General features: G+C 39.8%; 1 protein-coding gene across 2 annotated transcripts in view; it reads right to left on the bottom strand.

Moving 5' to 3' along the window:
- The window catches only part of PRDM6 (PR/SET domain 6), a 95,091-nt gene that overhangs the window by 64,369 nt on the left and 4,866 nt on the right, over positions 1-25,856 (bottom strand). For both annotated transcript variants that reach the window (XM_039848557.1, XM_039848558.1), the window contains exon 3: positions 20,024-20,331. In XM_039848557.1, the coding sequence (XP_039704491.1) occupies positions 20,024-20,331 (308 nt within the window). The remainder of the gene's footprint in view (positions 1-20,023; positions 20,332-25,856) is intronic.

Raw genomic sequence — 25,856 nt, 5'->3', positions numbered from 1 at the left:
CTAGTGGTTTAAAGATATTCAGTTTGTAAAACTGGACCTAAGGCAACTTTCCAGAATCTTCTCTCTTACATAAAGAATTTCACATTTTAAAATTATCATTTTCAAAACATCAGTGAATTAATATTTATAAACATCGACTCACAGATTCTTAACACAGCCATATTAAGCTAAAATGTAATAAAAAATGGAGTCCATATTTAATAAGCACCTACTGTTTATCATATATTACTTTATTCATTATTACTATAACTCGATAAGAGAGAATAATTCCCAATATATAGTAGTCAAAATTATGGCTCCAAATGATTAACATGTCTAAATATGTTCACTAAAATAATGAAAAGCTACAAACAACATAGATACTAAATGTCTAACAATAATGAAACAAACACTTAAGTAAATTCTGACTCATTCATTTGATGGACAATATATTAAAAAGAATGATTACAAAGAATATTAATGATACTAGGACACATCTAGGTAATAATTTTAAGCAAAAAAAATTTTCAGCATGATACATACATATACATATACGTAATTTTTTAGAAAAACGTCATTTAAAATTTTAGAGTTTATCTCTGGGTAGTGAGCTACAAAAATTTTTAATTTATTTCTGTAATTTCTGAATTTGTTTTCGTAATAAACACCAATTACTTGTTGAATAAGAAAAAAACAATTTAACAAATCCAGAATGGCACTACTAGTCAGTTACACTGCCACAGACTGAGACTGTGGCTTCTCGACTCTACACATATCACTCTGTCCACTGTATGAAGCAAAATATCACATCATGGTAACATCACATCCATTCTACAAATAACAGAACACCTGGAGAACTGGACTGGGTAACCATGTCAAGACAATACTATTTGGACATAACACATTCCAGCATCAAAACAATATCTGGAATTTTAAACAATGCATATTTGTTTCTATTTAGAATTTTCCAATTTCATCTTCTCAAAACATTTATCCGTCTCCAAACTAAGACTTTCTAAGAGCCACTTTAAGTCTTTTTTTGGAACAAGGTGAATTGAGAATAAACAAATCCCTTTAATAAAATGAAAGATATTCAAAACTAACCAATAACTCTTTATAAGATAACTAATGTGTATTGACATTGTAGAAGAAATGGGAGGGGGGGACTTCTTTTTAAATAACATTTAACTCAACTTAAAATTTTCAAATTAAAAAATGTAATTTTTAACATTCTATAAAGCTCTGGAATAAAACTGAGCTGACTTAGCTTGGTAGTATAACCATAGTTTTGTTTTAATTTAAATCTCTTTACTTAGCTTGCCCCTTGAATTCCTTTCTGTTGCTTAATTTTCAAACAAGAGATATTACTGTTAGTCTTAAATAGATGAATCATCTGAGAAGGGTCTCTCTGACACGGCTGACGATGTAGTTCTAAAAACAGAAAATTATAGATTATCAGAGAAGGAAGTTTAGAAATATCAGCTTAAGGTCTGAAGAATGCCTCGAAAGGCCACCCAAAAAGACAGCTTCCCTTGCAGTCCCCCAGTCCAAAACTCTAATCTCCAGCCCACAAACAGATGCATTCCTCTAATTCCAAGAGGGGGCAGGGCTAGGTATCACCGGCAGAAGCTTCTGGTCACTGTAGCAAAGGAGAGATGCTGCAGCTGAGGAAGCAGCATGGTGGCCCTGAAGGTGGCAGGACTGTAAACCCTGCCTGTAAAGTGCACCAGAGCTCCAGCTGCTCCAGCTGCTCTCAGTGCCTCTCTCCTCTCACAGTTCTTTCTTCATCTTCTCATATGCTATCATCCTTTTGCCCATGTCTTCTTCTCAACTCCCAACCTTTATCACCCATTTTGTTCTCATTCCTTCATTTTTTTTTTGAACTCTCTCATCTTGCTTTTCCCTACCCTAATCTCGACTCACTTAAAAATTGGCATTCCTTAGTGTTCTTGTTAGTCTGGAGATTAGTTTAGGTTTTAGGTTATCTTCTCTTTTTTTGTTTCTTGGTGTGTTGGAAATAATAACAGTTAATGCTACCCACTACACATTAGCCACTCAGTATATTACCTAAATTTTTCTTCAAGTGTCATATGAACACCCTGAAGAATCTTCCTTCCTACTCTGTATGCCTAGATAGCTGGGTTTTTCAGCAGTCCCCAACCTTTCTGGAACTAGGAACCGGTGCTCCTCTGAGAATCTAATGCCTGATGATCTGAGGTGGAGATGAGGCGGTGATGGTGGCGCTGGGGAGTGGCTGCAAATACAGATGAAACTTCACTCGCTCTCGTGCCACTCACCTCCTGCTGTGCGGCCAGGTTCCTAACAGGCCACCCCCAGGAGTTGGAGACCCCTCTTTGTTTTTTTCCTCTCCTTTGGCATAGCTCAGTGCTGTTTGTTGAAGGATTGTATAAGGGCAGAAACAATTAGATCCCAACTCTAACAAAATGAATTTATTGCAAAGCATAAGATATCCTTCTTTGTTCCAACAGAAGATCATAAAATTGTGTGTGACCCTACCACAATCACCATCAGAAGAAAAGAAAACTCTTTCTACTGCAAACTTGTAATCTACCTTAAAAAGGTTCCTATTCCCCTTTCAAGCACCATATGTCCCTATGTGTTTCCCTTTTCCTTCATCCATCTAATTACACGTTACTTGGAGTTTCATACCAAACCTAAGACATTACAACATTTAAGCGCCCTAAAAAAGTGCTGTGCACTCTGACCGACAACTCATGTATAAGATAAACTGTGCTTTACTCATTGAAATTCTCTGGGATTCAGAGATGTCCTTTGCTTTATCATAATCTTTTTCAGTTTGAATGAAGGGACGATCTCAGATGTCAGTGAGACCTCCATTACCTACAGTTATACCAGCTGAATTATTATCTGTTGAGTCAAACCCATGTCCTCTTCATCTGCAACCTGCCCTCTTCAAGTCATCCTCTCAAAGATTATGCTGTAGTTTCCAATTCACACCTGCCCTCTTCAAGTCATCCTCTCAAAGATTATGCTGTAGTTTCCAATTCACACCTCAGTGCTCAAGTCTCTAATTGGTTTTCATGAAGCTCACTGATGTGCCTCCCTGGTTCTTCAGCCTCATTTCTTACTATCACCCCACTGAGAGAGACCCATGGACTGAGTCAACATTTTGAACAAAAATGACTTGCTTACTCCACCTTTGGGTTTTTGCTCTCACTATTCTTCTCATTCTAAATTCCATCTCTCCTCTTGGTTACTATTCCATACACACTCATCCCTGAAAAACTTGAGTGCACACCCTCCTATAGAGGCTTAGATGACTCTCCTCCCCACTGATCCCTCATTCATTCTTCAGTTATCCCTCTGGATTTTCATAATCAGGTACTCTATCATACTCACCTTGTCTTGTTTTATTTAAATATCTTTCTCAGATACTCGATATCCTTCTTATAGATTGTAAGCTTCTCCCAGGCAGAGACTATGTCTTTCTAGCATAACACTATCCTCCAACGACCTTGTACAGTGCTTGGCATATAGGAGAAGCTTATCAAATATATGTTGGATGACTGGATGAATGGCTCTCCTCAGTCACACTGTAAACACCTCCAGAACTGGGGCCGCCTCTGTTAATACTTTACACATCTCCACAATTTCTGGTCCAGTTCTGTTTGATAGTCACCATGCATGCAAAGCAAATGCTGCCAGGACTTTACATTCATCCCTATGCAACATGCTCCACAGTTGCTATGAACGAAATTCATACTCTGGCAACATCAGCAAGATTTAAATAGAACTTCTATCATTAGAGATCTTATGTCAGCAGAGTGACTGAGAAAAATCCGTTGGCGACTCTAGCCAAACAGGAAAGGTGATGGAACACCGAAATGAAACCCACATTATTTCTTCCTAGTTATCTAGTCCTTTTTAATGTGTCCTTAAAGTACTCATTTTAAACTTTCTAGGCTCAAACTTGCTGCCATCCAAAGTCAAAAACATGAAAATTTCCATCATGCCAGGCCACTAAACAGAGTTTTCAGAAGTAGAAGTCACTGCTGCTCCTCTCCCTTGGCCAGGAAAAAATTTCCAAAACCAAAGACACCTCGAATGACCCACTGCCTTCTAGGGTAGCCCCTCCTTGGCTGTGGCCACTTTAGCCATAGCCTCGAAGCAGAGACTGCCTGGGTATACTTATTGCTCTCCCCCGGTCTAAGCCCTAAGACTGTTCAAAGTTGCAAAACTCTAGAGTCACTCTGGACGTGGGTCTAAAATTAAAGCAACTGTTGGGATACTGGGCATCTCTGGAGGCCTCAGGGGAACGTCATTGGAAAGCCCAAGGCCCTTTTAGGGCTCCCGAGCTCCCTGGCTGGGTGGCGAGAACCAGTTGTGCCTAAAAGCCAGGGTCAAGACAAGAGTCTCACTACAGAACGTGGTAGCTGGGAAGCTAGTTTGTGTGAGGTACGGAACACAGGAATTTGCCAGCTCCAGAGAAGTGAAGTAAATTAGGGAGAACAAGGAAATTACTGGCTGGGAGACAGAGTTATTATGAAAAGCTGATTTCACTGTCCAAAAATGTTAGCCTACATTTATTCTCAAAATTATCCAAATATTTCAGCAATTATCTATTTATATGGTTGTTTTCTGGGTATTTCCTTACCGTTTCTCTCCAGTCTTTTATACAGCGTAAAAGTGAGTTGCACTGCAAACAGTTTCTTCACTTTCATCACAACCTGCAACCCTAAGCTACTTGCCCCTCTAGGCCTGGAGGTCTGCACTCGGAAAAGGGTTTCGGCTGGCCTGAAACAAAAGGTCCTGGAACAGAGGAAAATTTTTGTCTCACTTTGCTACATGATTAAGTTTGATTTGCATATTTATTCCCCCAAAGAGCCAAAGGTGCTTTTTAAAGACATTTCCGTTTTCTTGTAGAACTCCAGACCTAGAATACGAGATGTGCAAAGATATGAAACGACTTTCTCAGTTGGAAGCCAGTTCAAGATTACCTTGGCTGTGCACAGTTTACAAACCAATTTCTCTCTGTTTTGTACATTTTAGAAAACGAAGCTCACAATAACAAGTGCATGAGTCATTCTCATGGAGGTGACTTTTAATTCAAATTGAATTACCTGTAAATGCGAGCAATTGGAAAAAAAATTAAGGCCTTATGTTCAGTGTTGTCACTACATTTGTTAGAGATTTCATCACTGTGTGGAGGCGTTTAGTTCCAGGCTAACATTTGGACAGATGGAAAGCTCCCCTGGAGCATACAGGTCAAAAGAGCCAGCTCCAGGTCTTCTGAGGAAGAGCAGGCAGCCTCCCGGATCCAGCTTCCCCATTTCACTAGCACCAAGTGGAACAGAGTCCTGCCTGCATTTGAAAGGCTGCAGCAACAAAATCTCTTACAAATTAGAAAGTGATGGACAAATGTTTGCTGTTGTTTCTAGTATTCTTGTTGTTGGTATAAAGGAAGTTTCTCTGTGTGGTTTTTCCTGCAGGTATTTTGGCAGGTGTGATCCAATACACTGAGAATATCAAATGATCAGTAATATTTTCAAAGTAAGAAGAGAAGGCGGGAGGGAGGAAAGGAAGATTAACACAAATATTCAACAATTAGATTCAACCATATTAAAAGTAAATAGCCGATACATTTTTATAGTATATAGCCAATGATTTTTATTGGCTATATACTCAAAGGATCTTCAATATGGGGAAAATGCTTATAATTTTATAAGAGGCAAACAGTATGTTTTCATCTATATATTAAAAGAAAATACTGAGTGCGATAAGAATGACTTGCTGTAGCTCATTTTTCTTTTTAAAATATTTTCTGCATTATCCAAATATCCTTTCGTTAATATGTTGAACCTTTGTAACCTTAAAAAAAAAAAATAAAGAAAGACTGTAGAAGAACCACTGAGAAAAATGCAAGAGAACAAGCGAGAAGTCCCAGCCTGAGTAGAGGAGATAAACAAGATTTTTTTCAGTAGAAGACTTAGGTGAGTGGGATTGAGCACCCCACTCTCTGGGGAAGGATTCCAGCATAGACCCCAACTGGAACATATAATGACCTCGTGGTTCACAGATTCCAACACATTTAGGAGTAGCAACATGATACTGCCTCACTGGCATGTCAATCATACAGGCAACAGTGAGGACGGTTCACGTTACTTGTAGAAGAGGAAAACAAGATGAGGCATTCAAACTGTGCCTAACTACATGGTCCTTAATCCACATTTGATCCAGTTCACGAAGGTTTATAGAACTGGAGACACCTTAGACCTCCTCTAGTCAAAGCTCTGCCTACCTAAACACCCCCAGCTGACCTCAAAACGTCCTATGGATTTAAATAACAGGTATAGGCTCACAACTCCTAATTTATTTCTCCAGCACATCCTATCCTCCGAGTTCCTCTTAACAGCACCCACCCTTGCCCCATCACAGACTGCTCCCACACAGCACCCACAGTGATCAATTTGTGCTACTTCTCACTCGTTGTCTACTTCGTTCACAATAAAGGCAAAGTTTCTCCCATAGTCTAATTTGTCTGAGCCCAGCTACCTCTGACCTCATCTCCTACCACGCTCGTCTGAACTCACCTGGCTTTCAGCACACTGACCTCCCTGACAGTCGCAAGGTTCATTTCTTTTTCCATCTGGTTTTTCCTCACCTGTCTCCTTACTAGGATTGGCAAATTTAGCCAATAAAAATACAGGATACCCACTCACGATTGAATTATAAATAAACAATGAATAATTTTTTAGTCTAAGTATGTTCCAAATATGAGCTGACCCAACTAGCCGAGGATGCAATATCAGGTGATAAACCAAAACTTCCACAACTGTCAGGGGGATGGTGGAAGGAAAGAGCATGCGGAAAAGGGTGATGGAAACCTGGGATTGGTCCACCACAAATTCTTGGGAGATGTAACTCTAAAAAAGTAAAAGATACAGGTTGACCAGAATAAGAAGGAAGAGACTTTTGTGTATAGCAACAGCTTGGGCTAAATCACAGCACTGGAAATTAGCAAGACATTGGAAAAGAGCAGAAAGCAGTTCACTCAGAGTGAAGGAGCAGATAGGCCTGAAGCTGGACTTGGAAGGGTGTGATGCTCCACTAATGCGGGGCTGATCTTGCCAAGAGCATCTTTCCTCCCAATCTCCGACTCCCTGTATCAATCATTTATGTCCTCGGGTCAGATTCCTTCTCTTTCCCTGATCTTCCCAGCGGGAAGTCGCCTCTTCCTATTGTGCACCTCCTCTAAAAGCCCTTCTGCACACTGTTTTCGACTAGAATCATTCATGGTCCTACTACTCTACAGTCCTTGAGGGCAGAATTGGTCTTGCCCATCTCTGTGACCTGCACAGTGCCTCATGCACAGCAGCTTCTCAATGAATGTGCTTCTTTGAATGCTGGAGAGTCTAAACTTTCTGGGATAATAAGTATGGAGCCTGGTCCTAGAACACAAGGTAGACTAATCATGTCAAGGGCCTAAGCTATGGGCCTCTGTGAAGCTCTGGTTGGGCTGTGTTTGAGAAACCAAAGCAGCATCCACCAAGGAAGGAGAGCTCACATCCAGGTCCAGAGGCCAGGGTCAACTGCATGAGAAGTCTTTGGCAGAGACGGGAGGCCTGTGACATAATGGGAGCCGTGGTCTGATAGTGGGAGGGGAAAGGCAGCATAGCAACAAAATGGTTAAAAGCAAAGACTCTGCAGCCCATAGCACCTCTGTGGAACTCCTACCTTTACTACATTACCACCTTGGGCAAGTTACTTATCTTCTTCGTGTCTTCATCTGAAAAGTTTCTTTATCTGAAAAATGACAACAGTAGTCTTCACTTCGGTGGGTTATTCTGAAGATGAATTAAGATAATCCCTGTAAAGTTCTTAGCAGAGTGCCTGGCACATAGTCTTAGCCTAATTGTGTTAGTTCTTATAATTGCTATCAGATCAACAGTGTTTATTTAGTGCCTTTTATTTGCTAGACTCTCTGTTAGTTGCCAGGATAAACGTATTTTAAAAAGCCATTACAGTAACTCTAAAATGTTGGGCTTAGAGACCAAAGAGGCCTATGAGAGCACTGTAAGTTAAGGATAAAGAGACACCTATTTGAGGAGATGTAGGGTGGGAGTAGTTAGTGAATTCAATTTGAAACAAAGTCAGGATAGCCAAATAGAGACAACTGAGGATACAGGATTTAAGAGAGATCAGTGCAGGAAATGGAGTCTGAGAGCCATCCCTTGCTGGGAGCAACTGAAACAGTAAGAGCAGGTGAGCTGTCTGAGAGTGAGAAGGTAAAATCAGACAATAGGCTTCATGCTCACAGATTACCTCTGTCCACGGAAGAAATGAGAAGCCGAGGAGGAAAACAGAAAAAGATCAGCAAACTTGCAGATAAAGTTGGCGCATGGAAACTTTACAGACTGCAAACCGCAAATGTCATGCAAGGAGCATATGGCCTCTCTATATGATATAGGACTACACAGAAGGGGCTGGCAGGAGAAATGGAAAGGGCTGTGTAGTTGGATGTAGTGCTCCTAAGAACTGAGGGAGTTAAGCTGTCTGCTCGCAGTCACATAACTCAGACCCAGTGAGAGCTAGAATTCAGGCCCTGTGAAGACCAAATGCCTTGCTGTAGGCCACCTCCTCCTGAAGCACACCTTGACTACCCAGTGGCTAATTACAAACTGGAGTTTACACACAGTGTAAAGCTTTCTGCCTTTTTGGCTGATTCCTTATACCTGGCCAGATAAACTTCTGAAATACAGAAAAAGTGAAAGTAACGGGAGTCGATTTTGCTGTTAGCAGTTCTTTAATGTATCTATCTATCATCTATCTATCTATCTATCTATCTATCTATCTATCTATCAGTCTATCTATCTGAAGGGCAGGTAGTAAGGGAACAGACTGGAAATGGGCAGAGATTAAGATTAGACAAGGAATGAAAGCATGATTGAGACTAGAATTAACACAGGAACAAGACTAGACCAGGTGTGGAACTGAAGCAGAAGAAAGGCCAAGTGAGCTCAAGAGTAGCCAAGACAAGGAAAGCAGCAGGAAGGGAAACCAACAACCACAGGAATAAGGTGGAGAAAGGTGGAGACTGGCATTTTGTTTCTTAAAATGTAGTTCCAGGACCACAAGGGGCATTTGTTAATAGATTCCTGGGCCCCAACGCAGGACTACGAATCAGAATCTTTTAGGGGCAGGTGCCCAGATTGAATTTTGCTCAGCTACCTGCACCTGTGTGTTAAAGAATTACTGAGCTAGAGGAAAAATGACTGAAAATGTAAATTATTATTTTAATTGTGATAAAATAATACAACATAAAATTTACCATTTTAACCATTTTAAAAGTTTAGTAGTGTTAAGTATATTCACATTGTTGTGCAATGTCCAGAAGCTTTTCATCTCTCAAAACTTTATGCCCATGATAGATTATTATTCTTACTGTTTATTTGTTTAATAGCTTTGCTAAAGCTCGACTAGCTATCCTAGATTTGGAGCTGATGTGTTGCCTGTGGAGCACAGATACGACTGCAGGTATCCAGGTTTATGGGGCAAGGTCTAAGCTGAATTGTTTGTCAACTATTTTGGATATCATCCCTGCTTAGATGACCATCTAAGTAAAAGCTTCAGATACCATAATAGAAGTGATTACTATAAAATAAACATATATTAGGAAGAATATTAATTTTAGTCTAAATTTTTGTTCTTTATGATATGTTTTAGTATTTATGTTTACTTTTTCATCTAAAAATTTCTAACTGTGGAGTCACTTGGAATTCTTGCTTCTCATGGAGTCAACATTGACACATTCGGAATTTGCAGGATGTGCTGTTACATCAGTATTCACTGGTACGTACACAGCTGCACACACCTTTTTATGGACAGTAGCAAATGTGCCATTATGTTGATTTGTTGTCATTTAATATTTACTGGCGAGCCGCAATATGCTAGGCATCGAGATGTTCTTCTATTTAGAATTCAATATCCAGTGTCAAACCTACATAATGAATTGCCCTGATTTGAGGTCCATGGTCAAAATCCCTTCAGGTTTAGGGCTTCTGTGCAATTTTTCTCTCCATGACTCAGTCATTCCCCTTACACTTTCATAGTATAGTGCAAGTCAGTTCCGTCATGAGGATTAAGAGCGATTTCACTTACTGAAATCATGTACATCCAAGAAATGTCCTTCACGTGCCTGATATTTGTGGTTACCCTTGTTGCCCTCCATTAGGAACAGTCTTAGAAAATAAAGTCATCCAATATTCTTTACATCCACGTTATATGGTAGCCCTTTAATACATAATTTTTACTTATAAACAGTACTAAATAAATTTGCCTTTAAGTTTCATTTAAGCCTGATTTTATAGAAAGTGATTAAATCCAAACTGTGTATCATAGTCTATTGTGTATAATCTTTCGAGATTTTATAACTATGTGCAGAGTCCACTAGAGACTTCAAAATTACTATTAAAATTCCAATTGAAAAAGGGAAAGTCTTTTTTGTGCACAAAAGTCATAAATATTGTCTCCCTAATTTGCATAATAGTCCAGTATGACTCTCTTTTACACATAGAGAAATAGAGGAACAAAGAAATCAAGGGTTTCACTGAAGTCTCACATACAGCTAGATAGATTAGTCTGCCCACTTAGAAAAGCATTCCAAAAGGATTTGATCCTTTTTTTTGCTAACGCCTTCATGTGTAAAAAAGGAAAACAAAAATTTTCTCTTTCCTTTCTAAGTACCATTAAAATCTCCATATAGATCCCTAAAAGGCTCTGGTCTTATTAAAGACATGTGCTATAAAACATGTGAAAATATCATTAGGAATGTTTCTATAATATCAGTAGGCTCTGCAGACTGTTAATGAAATTTCCCACCAGGAAAGATACAGAGAAGGGAGAATAGGACTAGACACAAAAACAAAATCTATTCATGGGTGAGCTAAATTTGAAAATTTGCAGGAAAACCTATGAAAACAGTGCCACTGGTGCTGCTTTAGAAATGTGTTTTGCATTTTTAAATGTATCAAGGAGATAGTGCAGGTATCTTTTATCAAAACTGTGATTCAAGAAATAAATGCGTATTATATCAGTTAGTCATCTCTTAAAAGACTGTTATAAAAACCATCGAGAATGGTTACGGCTCCTTTCTACTTCTATATAGTTTGAATTTCTTATGACGAACATTAATTACTTTTAATAGAAAAGTTCATTTCCACCATTTGAAAGCTTAATGATTAGATTTTCCACCTTATAGATTACCCAGGTCAAATTTCAAATTGCAATTAATTGCAATAAATTGAAATTAAGTGTCTTCCTCAGTAGCCCAATATGTTTCGGGACTCTCTCCACCAGGAACTATTTGTGCATTTTTTTACATCACAAATGAATTTTAATATTAGTTTGGGACAAACACAACAGGTTCTGAAAGCATTGTACTCTAATCTAAAATTTATTTATGGGTTATCTACCATTTTGGAGTTTGCATGAATATCTGAGAATGTAGTAACGTTACTTTTGTGATAAACATTAATATTCCCAAGCATGCTAACAACACTTAGGTCTTAGTGCTTTACAAGACCCTGAAAACATGATTTGATTACATTTAATTTGATTCCAATTTAAAAACACTTAAGAAGTTTCTACTAAATTAGATTACACTGAACATTTCTATAGAAGACACTTCATTATCTGAGGCAGCTTTAATTTAAAAGGATCACAGAGAATAAAAAACACTGTTCATTTTAATAAAATGGGCTTAATCGCATATCATTATTTCACAATCGTATGCAGATTTTGGTTTATTACATAAATGTACGAGGACACTGGCAAAAACATCTATAATACTGAGTGCCTCATTCATAGTTCACCTAAAAGAGATCTAGTTGCATGGCTTTCAAATCTTAACAGAAACCAGAAATACTGTGAAATGTTCTAAATAAAAATGAGGAGATAATATCAAGAGAAGTGAAAATATTGTCTTTTCACTGAATTTTTAAGCAGTGAATTTTACAACTAATTAAAAATGAAAATGAACTTCTTACTTATTAGGTAACCACCGCCAAATAAAAATTCAAGGTGCCACCAAGCCACAAGATTTCCTGAAACATAACATTTCCCCTTTTAACCAAAGAACTACCTCGAGATCAAACTATTATGTATGCAAATCAGGACAAATGAAAAAGTTCTGGCCTTCTCAACAGTGTTAAACAATTTTTTAAAGTGTTATTATTTCAAGCTCTAGCTTGTGTGAGAGCTCAAAAAAAGGAAAATTGTGATTAAAAACAAAATAATGATTAAAAATAAATGTCTAAAGTCAGTCATTTTGTACTAAGCATAAACCGCATGGCTAGCTTTCATTGGATACAGCTCTGCAGACACATTTTGCATGTCTATCTCTGATATTTCAGGAATAAAGGCAACTTTGTGGTTTGTGGTTAGTGATTAAGCACCAAGTGAACTTGTATGTGTTCTTGTATAGGAAAATCTGCAGTATTTTGAGCATTTCATACTTGTAACAATGTCTTTATTATGGCTTCCAGAATTAATTGACCTAAAATCCAGTGGCTCTAAGATATATCTATTAGATAATTAGAACTCTAAGGACCAACAAATAAAACACATTATTGACTTTTAAATCTTCAATCAAACGAATATTTACAGCTGCAATTTGCAAAAATTATTTCCTTTGAAGTTGGCATCATCTCAAAATCTGTGCTACTGAACTGAAGTATAACAGGATCATCAATACCCTCCTTCAAAATTAAGATTAAAAACAATGCTATAACCTTTAGAGCAACCTGCACCTACCTTCACAGTCTAGGGGAGTCTCCTCTGAAGACAAGTGAAACATCATAATTATAAAGCATCTTTGAAAATCTGCCTGACCTTGAGACCAAGAACAGCAGGGGGGATGAGGAATAGTGACCTGGTTAAGTGACCAGTAGCTATACATATCAGAGAATGTGCTTGTTGTCAATGATTGTTGCTGAAATCTGTCTATACCACACTGGAACAATCAATTCTGTAAATGATTGCAATAATCAAGGAAATTGCCTAATTTATAAATCCTTGCATACAGCATCTTAATGGATTCCTCCATTTTAATGCTGATGCCTTCAGAGCTAAATGAATTGTTGTCCAGGCTGTCATTACACAAAATGATAAAAACATTCCGTCTGGTGGGGAAACCACATCTCATGGATATTCAGACCCTCGACCCATAATCACTCATTAGTGACTTTCATGAAAGTTTCGTACTGCTAAGCCTCAAGAAGAGCAAAAGAATGGGTTTATTTATGTCTGTGCCTTCACATAAATCCCTGTTTTAGTTTTGGAATTTGAACAAATTACCTTGCACTGAAATGTAATGTACTGATGTGTCCCTAGTACTGACAATCCCCATATTGTAATAGTTTTTCTCTCTTTCCTGTCTAATGCTGGGCCATTTTTTTTTTACCACCAAGCCTCAGAGTCGGCAGGCTCGGCCACTTTCAGCTCCCAGATTGTGAAGCACATCAACGCGAATGATTCTGGATGTACTAAAGCAAATGGGTGACGTCCCTTACGCTCGACTAACAGGTAAATCTACGGACTCCACATGGAAACCAAGGCTACACTTAGCTCTTTCCCTAAGTTCGCCACACGTAGATTGCTCTTCTCAGTTAAACCTTGGCCAATTGATTCCAGCCAATAGTGTGCTGTCAGTACTTTACTTACTGCTCAATCTCACTAACCTGACATTTATGGTGCACTGATTGGCCTCTGTCAGTGGTGCTGGTTGTAAATTCACTTTGAAAAGCTTTGTGTTAACAGCCTTCAACCAGGCTCCAAGAAGAGTACGAACAGGCAGCCTGACAATTGCTCGACCTCCTGCCCTTATTACAGTGAGTAAATCAGGGTTTGAGCCATTAGGCTGGAGCCTGGGGCCTACACAAAAAGGATTGACATGACGAAAGGTCAACCTCTGTCACACATGTGTAACAATTTGGATAATGGAATTCTGTAACTTATCTGAGTGAGGTGGCAAATGCTTACAAGGAAAAGCATATTCTGCTCTGGTTTCTCCGGCCTTTATGCTAAGTAGTTATACCAGAGTCTGTATTTCTTGTGTAAATACACAAGGAATGTCTCATTTCATGAAATCTTGGAGTATATAGGATTCGAAAAAAGAAAGAAAAAGAGAGCGTGAGACAGTCTCAAAGCTGTTCTGTGCGTGACATTCTTCAAAATGGCAAAACGTTTTTCCCACAGTACAAACATATCCCATCCATCCTCTGAGAAGAGAGGATTTTGATATTGTGGACATAAATTCTCAGCTAAATGATAGTTTTCACATTCAAATTTTAAAAGCCATCATATTATATTACAACTATAAGTGATTTCTGGGTAACATAATAGATTTACTCAAATAATTAAAACTGCCTTAATTGACACAGTAAAATGAAAAGGCTTCCCTGCAGGTTTCTCAGGCCCAGCGCTACCATCGTCACATTTTCGTCAGATCACTTGCTGTCGTGCAGTAATTGGGTGGGAGCCGGGTAGATTTCATCTGTCCAGGAACCTCTGAGGTTCTGATTTGAATTTTTTCACACCACTTTTAAGTCAGTGTGAAAAAAGAGAAAATTTATATGATGTAAGAAAACATGCAGTTATAAACCAAGAAATATTTTGGATTATTTTCTTTCCATGGACAAATGCTATCAATGAAAGAACTCTGTAAACAATATATCCACTGAACTAATGAAAAAATAGTTCTGCAAATACAGAACACATCACTCTTTATAAAGTATTTACAACTAACACACTAGAGTGTCACATGCATATTTAGATTAAACCTCACTAACATAAGAATATCCAAATGGCTATTAAAATTTTTTTTAAGCAGGGTCATTTTTGGACTTAGAAAACCAAGGTGGCACTGTACAGAGGGATACATAAGCCAAAAGGACCAGGACTTTAAATGGACCTTTTCAAAGCCAACTTTAAGTACTAAGTTTTGATTTTTTAACACAAAGCTGGAAACCATTCCAAGAAGTGGCAGATGGTTTTACAGTTTATGTAAAACTACAAAATGCTCACACTCTGTCAAATGGGCACCACTATAAAAGACATCTTCAAATCAAATGAGGCAAAGCCAAAGAGATACACCAGCTGTTATCCTGCATAATTTAAAACGTAATAGTAACATCACTATGGTTTATTTTTCAGGAGAAATTATTTGGATTTCATGAAATCGACATAGTTAAAACCAAGCTGACAATCGGTCTAGTAAATTAAATGATAAATTACTAAGAAACACAATTTTTACTTCAATGTTACTGTGACAACCACATAATCCTAACCCCTGGTGTTTTGATGAATGAAGCCAAAATAAGCCAAAGTCTATAAAGAAAAATATGGAGTATATAGTTATAGTACTATCACTAAAACAATTTTTAAATTATTTTAATTTAATTTAAAAATTATTTTAATTTAAAATAATTCATTTTAAGTAATTTTGCTTCTAAATATATACAATTGGATACAGTATTATAAATGGAACTGTACCATTTATAGAAACATACATAATACATTTAAAATAGAAAATCAATTCATTTCCTTCTAGCACCAATTACTTATGATGGTTTTGAAATATAAACATTTAGCAACATGTAATATATTTTTAATATTTGTTTTCATTAATGTCTTTTGACCTAAGCTAAATGGTAATGATGAAAAATAGACCATTTGCTTAAAAGCAAAACTTTTATTAAACCTAAAATAGTATGGCACAAAATCAAACCACAAAAAGGACCATATTATGTTATCCCCCTTGATTTTCTGAAGAAAAATAATGAAAGTTCCCACATAGTGCCGATGAAAATGAGACACTCAAACTTACTCAGGCAAAAAGAAGACAGATTATGTAAAATTAAATCCCTTTCTAGTACCTTGACTATAATCCTAACAAGTCACTACATTATTTCAAATCACAGAATAATTTTTCTAAGGTGAAAATAAGTGTAATTTATTTTGTCATTGTTGCTAAAATTTCTTGTCAAATCAGACTTTGAGTTGAAAGGCCTGAGTAATCCTAGCCTATCTTAAACTGCGACTTTATTTTAGACTTCCGTATTTTATTCCAGTAGAATTTTAAGTATACACTGTGTACATTCCTTGAGTCCAGTCATATTAAATTCTGATGTTAAGCAGAAAGAGGAAACCATATGCAACTAGATTAATTTATCTCAAGAGAAAAGAGCACATTAATAATTGAGATAATGTTTTCATAAATGTTGGAATCGAATGTGTCTTTTCACTTCTTTATTAGAAAACACATTAGGATAAAATTATCTCGCTCTCATCAACAAGACCTAATTGCTGAGAAAGACTATGTTTTCTTTGCAAAACATTCAGAAAAATTTTTCCCATTATGTCCAAAGAGCTGGAAATATATCATGCATCCAAGTCTTGCTGGAATGAATGTATTTATGCAAGGCTAGTGATTATTTAATCCACCCTGTAATGTTTTTGTTTTAAACTATCTGAATTTATTATTTTTTGTAAAACATATTAAAATCCTGATTATAAAATAAGTGGGCCAAAACAAAGTCTAATAATTTGGCTTTTAGCTTGTGGATCGCCTAAACTACAAAAAAAGATTACCTTCACTTATTGCTAAAAATAAAAAAGAAAGAAAAACTTGTAAAACTTCCCATAAACACCCAAAAGAGTCAAAACATATCGAATAATATTTAACTTTCTTTAAATTGCTGTGTTTTTAAGAACCAGGATTATATGCAAAGAAAATATTAACTAAAAGATGATAGTACACTTACAAACCAATCAAACAAGCTCTCCATAGCTGATGGATGTTAAATATTAAAAAGTCATTTTTCTACAAAAAAAAAATAGAGCTTTTAATTGTTAAACAAAAGGAGTAACTACGGTGAATCTGATTTTTTTTTTGTAATAAGCCTTCATGTGTATAATAAAGTACAACCATACTAAAAACAATGAACTGTAAACTGAAACAAAAATCCATCATCTACTTGGAAACTGTGACAGGAAAAGATTAGCAATCCATTTATTGTACTGAAATAAAGATAAGTAACCCTGGTAAGATCCATCAGGACCCGAGTATTGAACTCTAAATATAAAGACGTTTCTTCATCAGCAAGTGACTTGAAAAAAATGATAAGAAGAGAAACGATTGCAGTTGACTTTTAAAATGAAATAGTCATGTTCAACTGCTTTTAATTTTTTAAAGATCTGCTTTATGTCAATCTGATAATCTGGAAGATATCTAAAAGAGTGTTTTAAAAATGGATAATTTCTACATGAGTCATTAAATAATTATTGCCAAAAGTTTCCTATAGACCTACAATGTATTCCAATTACTGATTCCTTCTAATATAAATATGATTAAAATTTTTTCACAATAGAATTTAGGTTTAAAAAGAAACACTAAAATTTAAGAAACAATCCAACATTTAGAATCTTCTATTTTAAATACAACTTAATTCAAATAGTCACATTTCATAAAACTAAATCATAATGCTTGAAAATAAACTCATACTTCATATCTTAAAAATAATTATAGTAATAAAAATCTGAAACTGATTAAAGTAAGTGTTTTATCTTACAAATAGACATCAGTACTAAGTTACCTGGTCCCACTCAGTCATATTTTATATTATCTCCCAGGAGACTGATACATTTTTGCACAGTTGTATTTTAACATCCCTTCGATCTCCTAAACGTGTATTATTCTAACTGTTCTTACAGATGATAAAAACAAATAGACTGTCCTGAATTAGGAAAAGGAACCTGTACATCATTCAAGCATACATCCAGCAACTCATTTTTAGAACACAGAACCAACTCTATGTACCACCACCTCCAACATACACCCAAACAGGTAAAACTCACTTTATGTCTACTGAAGTATCAACGACAACAAAAAGTAATTACGACAGAATTTTAACTTCATCAAGTATAAGTAAATGTGTAAAATAAAGGCTCCGGTTTTCAGTATTAATGTATATCATTCACATTCTATATGTGTAGTGGTATCCTGCCAACACCCCAATCGTCCAAAGCCATTTAGAAAAATAAATAAATAAACAAATGATTTTTTTTCATATTTATGGCTTTGTCCCCTGGCACTCTAACCCCGAGGCATCAGTGGGCAATAGTGTTAGGTTTTAACAGTTTCAAATGGAGCAAATCTGTACTACTGAACAATTGCTTTCTGATTTCCTCAGAAAAGTATTGGCAGACCTTTAAATATATGATATTAAGAGCTCCTAATGATACCACTAGAACAAGAAAAGTGCCTGGAAGTGTTTTACAAACTTTAAACCGCATTGGAGATTATAAATAATTAGTTAGAAATAAAAAACAACTAGGAAATATTTCAAAACCAGACTCTTGATTATTTCTCACTTGTCATATTTTTCTATCCAAAAACTTTAACTTCGAACCTGACTGTGTACCAAGCTATTTTCCCCTGTCTTGTTTTCCTGTAAAATTTTCTGTTGTTTTTTTTTTAAAGCACTATTTGGTAAAATAAATATGCCCAACTTTTTTCCTCATTCAAGAATCCTTTCCCTCAAGACTGAAAATGTATAATTGTTTTCCAACAATAGTTTAGGAGTGAAATGGAAGTTGGGAGCCTGGATGCAGGGTACTGGCAGATAACTGTAAGGTATGTAGCCCATATCCACCCTGTGGGCACCTTGGGCTGCTAGGCTATGAGCTCTTACACTTAGCTCCTCCTCCATCAAAGGAGGCTGTGCAGACACAGGCTTCAGCACCCCATTGCCAATAGTCATATAAGGGTTCTGGAGAGTAGGTCTGTTTTTCACAAAACAACACAATCTCCAAGACCTAACATATTGCTGGCTAGATTGAGTGCTCCACAAAAATATGAGTGGGTTATTGAGTCACATGAGTTTTAGTTACTGAATATGAGGCAGCTCACATTGAAAATTATCTTCATGGGCCACTGAGTGAAGTATGAGAGGCAAACTGCTGCAGAAATAACCCATTAATGAAGCCCTAAGGTCTATGCTAACTTGGTTGCTAGCATTACGGAAGCTTTCTTTTCTGACTATTCCCACTCCATTATATTGCCCAGCCTCAGTCAGATTCACATATTGCCCTGAAGGATAAGACTTCTAGAATCTTGTATCTCATAAATAACTCCACAAGTAGGAGGTAGTTAATTAGTGGGAGTATTACCTACTAGCTAAGGGTCGGTCTTTTCAGGAACAGACCTCAATAATCAACCTTGAAGTTTTGGGAGAAATCTCATGTTAACATTTTCAAATAGCTTGTTGATTTTTAAGTAATAGTGTCAGGTAAGATTGTGCCATTGAAGTACTGTCATCGATTAGGTTATTCCAAAGTGTTCGCAGTTTACCTGTTTTGATTTTCTATCTTCTTAAAGATTGCATCATTGTACTTTGTCAGAGAAGAACCAGAATTTGTGATTTCTGATTCACAATACTATGTATAATTTGCTCACTTCGGGCACCTTGAAAGTTATGAAATATGTTGCAGTCTCTCAGATTCAGTGTTTACAGAATTGTTTTTAACTGACAAAATGAGCCTGACTCTTTCCTATTTATACTTATGTTCCTTCTTGACCAATGTGCAAAAACATGTTGGAAGAGCTTAGAATGGGACACGAAATTCACTTAGCTCACACCCCCAATGTCCAACCTCTTCTGTTCCCTCTCCTCATCTGGTTTCTCTTTTTCTCAAGACCCTGGGAGATCAAAGATCAAATCCATCCCAGCTGGAATAGAGGCTCATTAAAGTGATTCTACCTTCAGAAATCTGTAGGCCCAGTCTTTCTGCCTGGCTTGCTGTTGTGTCAGACCAGGCTCTGTACCTCCTTACAGCAGATGCTACGGACACCAGGTATTTACATGACCAGAGAAATTTATTCACCACTATAACTCTCTAGGAAACAAGGGAGGCTCTCACAGAAGTCACCACCCTCCAGGAGCCAGACTCGTTACTGGCCAAAGCTCTGGCTGGGTGGCAAGGTGCTGGGCAGCGGGTGACTTACCTCCCAGAGATGCTGCGTATTCCTGACGGCGCCGGCCTGCACTTTCTCCGGGGGCAGGAGTACACCCTGGAAGGGCCCAATCCAGGTGCCCTGCTGGATCCTCTGTGCTGCACAAATCCCGTAGGCCAGGCCCGGCACGGTGCTGGTACACAGGCACACCTCCCGCGGCAGGTCCCGCAGCCACTCGGGCAGCTCTGGAGGGGGCGCGGCGGCTGCTGCGCTGCTTGTGCCCACGAGCCGGCGCAGTGAGTGCAGTGGCCCATGCATTGGGCACTCTCCGTTGCGGTTGTCCGCGCACATGTCACAACCTGCCGGAGACACGCAGCAGGGAGGGAAGGCAGAGGTTAACCCGTAGCTCTGGTGGCTCGTCCTTGGGTAAACCCCTGAGGATATAGCATCCCCGCCCAGATAAGCCACCTGTTAGGGAGGTGACACGGTGAGGGATCCGAGGCCATTGGGAGTAGGGGAAGAGGTGAACCCGAACTACTCTCTCGTAATTCACCGCATCTAAATCCTCTTGGTATTGGGTCAGAACCCCAGGCGCCCCAAAAAGCCTCATAGCTGAGTGGGGATGGCGTCGTAGTTGTCTCCGCAAAACCAACGGCTCGCAGCTTCTCCCAGTCTCTCTCTCTCCCTCTTCCCTTCCGTCTCTAGGCCCTCTCACCCTCGCCCCAGTTCCCGAGGGTTCTCTGCTGAGTGTTTCGAAACCCGTTTATCGTTGTACTATGAAGAAAGCCCGACAAAGAAAGCCCATCATTTGATCAATCTGATATCTCGGGAGACATTCTACATTGGCCGCCTGGATATATTTGGTTGACCTCTTTTTATAGTTATAGGAGAGACTTTAAAAATCATCAGGGCAGGTGGGTGACCCATCTGTCACGAAGCACCATTCCTATTCCTCTGGACCCACACCCCCAGCGCCGGAGAGCGCCCCAAACACCGATCACCCAGGGAGCGCTGGAGGTTCTCCTCGAATGTCCCCGCAGCGCCCACGCTAGGCACTCCAGCCAGGTGGGGGACAGGTGGGAATGGGCGAGGAAAAAGGGGCTGTTCACTGGCTATGCTTGCTGCCAGCTCTTCCCAAAAAACCGAAAGGAAACGAATAGCAAATTTAACGATGATGGTGGGGAAAGGAGGCGGGGGTGGTTATGGGTCTTTTATGATCAGGATAATGGTTCAATAGAGGGCCCCAACTCCTGCGCAGGCAGTTGATACCCAGGCCAAATGAGATCTTGTCTTACAAACTGAGCGTTGATGTAAAGCGGTCTCTTTCCGCCGTGTTCGAGAGTTACCAGCGCTCAAGGGGACCCCCACCTTCCAGTCCAGGCTGTGGACGCCCAGTGTCCCTCGGTGTTCGAGTTACCAGCGCTCAAGGAGACCCCCACCTTCCAGTCCAGGCTGTGGACGCCCAGTGTCCCTCGACTCAAACTCGGGGTAAGAGGCCAGCCGGCCCCAGGAAGCAGGGCCTGCGGCAACCGCGCTGTCGAATCGCAGCGCCCTCCGGGTTATTAATGGGCCTGGCGGAGCCGCTGTGTCTGCGCCCAGGCTGCCGGACCTGCCTCAGGGAGACCTTCTCGGCGCCTGCCTGCACGACCCGGCCTCCTTGGCCCAGCCTCCCTGGGTAGCAGCGGTGCCCTCATGCAAAGGAGCCCTGCGGCACTGGGCGCGTTATCAAGCAAATCCCAACAGGCCGAGATGGCGAGCGCTAGGTACGCGTGCATGCGCCGGTGCTGAGGGAACTGGGGGAGGAGTGTTGACCTCGGGCCCTCCGGGCACCTGTGCCTGGCCTTGGTCCCAGCCAGACCTGGTGGGTCACCTAGGATGTGCCCTAGTTTAGCAATTCATGCTAAAATAGATGAATTGCTCAAGGAACTTGTGATAAAGTAAGTTATTAAAGAACTTTTCCACAAAGGAACACCTAATCGCAACCCGGCAGAGTAAACGAAAGCTGGAACCTTCATTTTGCCATTTACTTCACAGAGGGTTGAGGGTCAACTTTGTGAGCACCCTATCTCAACTCCTCCCAAGAGAGCCCATGGAATGAGAAGACCTTCTGACTGCCGCTTCTTGGATGATCTTCAGACTTCTCAAGTGAAAAGCAATGACCTGCTTCTGCAGGTAGTGGACTGTCCGTGCCTCTGAACCTTTATCGTACAAAGGCCCACCCTCTTTCAGTAACACAGACTTCCAGTAAAAACTGTGCCAGGCTCTGCTTTTGACTCTAGGGCCTAGATAGAACATATTCCCAGCCTATTTGCATGTCAACCCTTCCAGAATACATACACTTCACATGCCCTTTGAAGCTTCGGACTGTGAAAATAAAAACTTTAAGACAAAGGGGGAATGGAAAGAAAGACAATAAAAACTCATAATCACCAAGTTCCAATTATGTGCTAGGCACCTTTCTTGACTCAAACAATCACCATGTTATCTAAGTGTCATGATTCCCATTTTGCAGATGAGGTAACTGAAGCTTCATAAGCGGTGTAACCAAGGAGCAAAAACTAGAAAGTGGTGGAGAAAGATTGTCAGGTCTGCCTGACTCCAGGGCCTCCAAACCTAGAGATCTAGGAAGATTAATGAGAGCCGGGAGAATTTTATATACAAACTTATAACTCAATCAATAGAATTGAAATATTTCACTAAATTCACTATTTGGGAGCCAAAAAATTGCTGTAGCATGATTGAATTACAGAGATTTCTCTCTCTCTCTCTTTCCCTTTCCCATACTCTTGAATTTGGAGTTACAGTAAGAGAATAAATTGAAAAATAAATAATGTCCATAATTTTGGATTTTAGTGCCTAACCTCAGAGACGTCTTTTCAGCACCTCAGCAAAAATAGCTTAAAAACAAATGACAATAAGCAAAGGCAATATGCCCTTAAAAATAAAAATAAATCACTCCAGATTTTTTTCTTAACTGACTTTCTCTTTCTGATTGGCTTAATGAAACAAAAGATGAGAAGCAATAGTGTTTATTATTCACTCCCCTAACAGTTCATACCAAAAATTCTGTCAAGTTCTGACATCTCCACACCATGGAACATCACACCAACCACATTAGTAATAAAATAAGGAGCAAAGTACCAATTCCAGCCACCATTGCCACAGACAACAAGCATACTCTCGAAATTTGTTATACATGATAACACTATAGATAGCCATTTCTCTAAGAAGTTCTCTAAAACTATCATCTTAAATTTCATTCGTCTCCACGAAGTGTTGGGAAAAAAACTTAATAGTTGCATTTTGCAGAGTGAAAAGCTGAGATTCTCGCAATATTTGGAAGACTACCTACATGTTAGTTCCACAACAAAGCAGACAAGGCCAATCCACTTTAATTAGTCCACCCAACATGAGTCTTCTTCATTTGTAAAACATTTCATGCTATATCAAAATATTCTGACAGAAAAGGTGATCGATTATATCAAAATACAAGTTATACCCTAATGTTATTTTTTAATATAAAAATCCTCTGCCACTGAAAACATTTGGCTTCTGACTTATGTCTTAGAGTCCCAAAGGAGCTTGAGGATGTTTAAAACAAGAAATTGATTACTTGAGGTTGACAAATGTGGCACAAGTAGACAAACATCCTAACAGAGTGTTTTCTAGACAGCAAGCTATAAACACCTACATGAAAAGATCTGAGAAAAAGGTGGGCTAAATGCCCAAACTATACACGTATGTACTATATATAATACATATATTACACACAGCATTCCACGCCAAGCAATACATAATACAAGTCTATTTGTATTCATAAAAAGGAGGCAAATAAATGTTCCTCCTTTCTCTCAAACCCAGGGTATGTTTTTGTACAAATTCGTAATCATTATTCACAAAGGGTTTTCTATATCTGTGAGAAATATCATATTCTTCAAGCAAGATACTTCAAAATACCATTTTAGCATTATGGAATAGAAGGGACCAAGATTCCTTTTCTATCTTGGGCAGACTTGTTAATGCTCCTGTTTCTGGGTCTCTGAATAAGGGAAGGAGCTATCATTAAGTTAGAGACTTGTTCACCTACTGACTTCAGCAGGCCAGGCCAAGTGGAGTGAAGAACAGACTTTCACTCTTCATTTGATATCCTTCTGTATTGCTGAATGTTTGTACAAGTGCATATACTACTTTCATAACTGAAAGTGGACCTATTTTAAGGTAAAGGGGACAAAACAGGCCAGGTTTGTTTTTTTTTTTTTCCTGGTGTTTTAATTTGTCATGCTAGGAAAGGTATAATATAAAACATTATCAGGCTTTTTTGGTTTCTGGAGAGGCCTACAGGTGTGTGTGGGTGCAGGCGGAGTTTCGACTCATGGGAAGCACCCAGCACTGGCAGGCCGGTCCTGGGGTCCCCAAGGCCTCCCTGCGGCCTTCACCTGTCCTCTGGAAAGGGAACCAAGAAGCTACTAAAAAGCCTGCCTCCCCGCCTGGGCAGCGGTAACCGCTGGGCAATAAATTCTCCTCAACCACCACCAAGGTCACAGCCCTCAGTCCCGCAGGTCGAGCCCTGCGGGGCCAGGGCCGGCGCCCATCGATTCCCACCCGGTGACGCTGCCCCAGGAGTGCCGCCTGCTGGCAGCGTTGAGTTCACTTAGGGCACGCGCAACCAAGGCACAGGCTGCAGGGTAGAAGGGAGCTGGGCGAAGGGGCAGATGCAGGCAGAGCCAGTAGCTAGGAACCTCCCGTACCAGGGTTCAAGCCTCCCCGCCCTCCCACCCCCGCGCCGCATCTAGCAGGCATTTCCCTCGCCCGCCGCCCCCCTCCCCATTACCCTCCAGCGCAACTGGCTAGACGTGGTGGCAATGGGTGAAGCACTGGATGGGCGGCCAGGCCACTGGCTAGAGGTCCCCTGCACCTAGTCTGCATTTCGAAGGCTTCACCCTCTTCCTGCCACAGAAGGGCTTTTTCACAAAGCCAGACGTGGCTGTTGCCACCGCACTACTTAGCACCACTGCCCTGTCACCTATCAGACTGCGGTCTTCCACCTGGCAGTGGTATTCTAGGCTCCTCGGATAGGGTCTGCAAGCAGATCCAGAAGAGAGGCGGGCTATCCCAACCACCAGGAAAGGAAGCTGATTGGGGTCGGGACACCTTCGGAGACCAGGCTCACTCGGAACCTTCTCGAAGACTCTCTCTGGGCGAGTTTAAATCCCCTGGCGAATCCCGGATGTAGGGAGATTTTCTCTGCACGGCCTCACTGCCAGCTGGGCCCTGGGACCAAGAGTGAGGGACAAAGTGGGGAGGAAAAGAAAGAGGAGAAGGAAGGGAACGTAGGTTTTATTTTATTTGTCTCCCGATGACTGTATTAATAAATTAAATGGGAGCGCCTGTGTGTGCAGGTGAGAGAATATTGCACAGAGATAAACCTCGCCGGCCCTGCCCCTGCGGGGCCACCATATACAATGTGGAGATGATGAATAGGAGGCGTGAGAGGAGATCGAAGCGGGTCTGAGCTGGCTCCACTCGCTCCTACAAAACTATAGGGCAATTAATTGTGGCTTGTCCCCTCATCCTTCATCTCCTGGTGGCACATATCGATGGAGATTACTGCTGATGGACCATTTTATCACCTTAAATAAACAGTCGCCACCTCTTCTAACCTCAATCTAATATATGGCTCTATGTTCAGTTTCAGGGCGCTAGATAAGGAATGATGTAAAGTAACTTAATCATGTGTGTTATGGGATGGGGCTGGGTCTGCACACAAAAAGAGAGAAAAGAGAAAAAGAAAAATAGAACAACACAAAAGCCCACACACTGACGCCCAGCCTTCCTCCCACCAGGGACCAGATCTGAAGTCTAAGTCGCTCACTGGCCTTTACAG

The sequence above is a fragment of the Pteropus medius genome, unplaced genomic scaffold (genome assembly GCF_902729225.1).
Source record: "Pteropus medius unplaced genomic scaffold, Ma_sr-lr_union100, whole genome shotgun sequence".
NCBI lineage: Eukaryota > Metazoa > Chordata > Mammalia > Chiroptera > Pteropodidae > Pteropus > Pteropus medius.
This window is presented reverse-complemented; position numbering and strand designations above follow the sequence as displayed.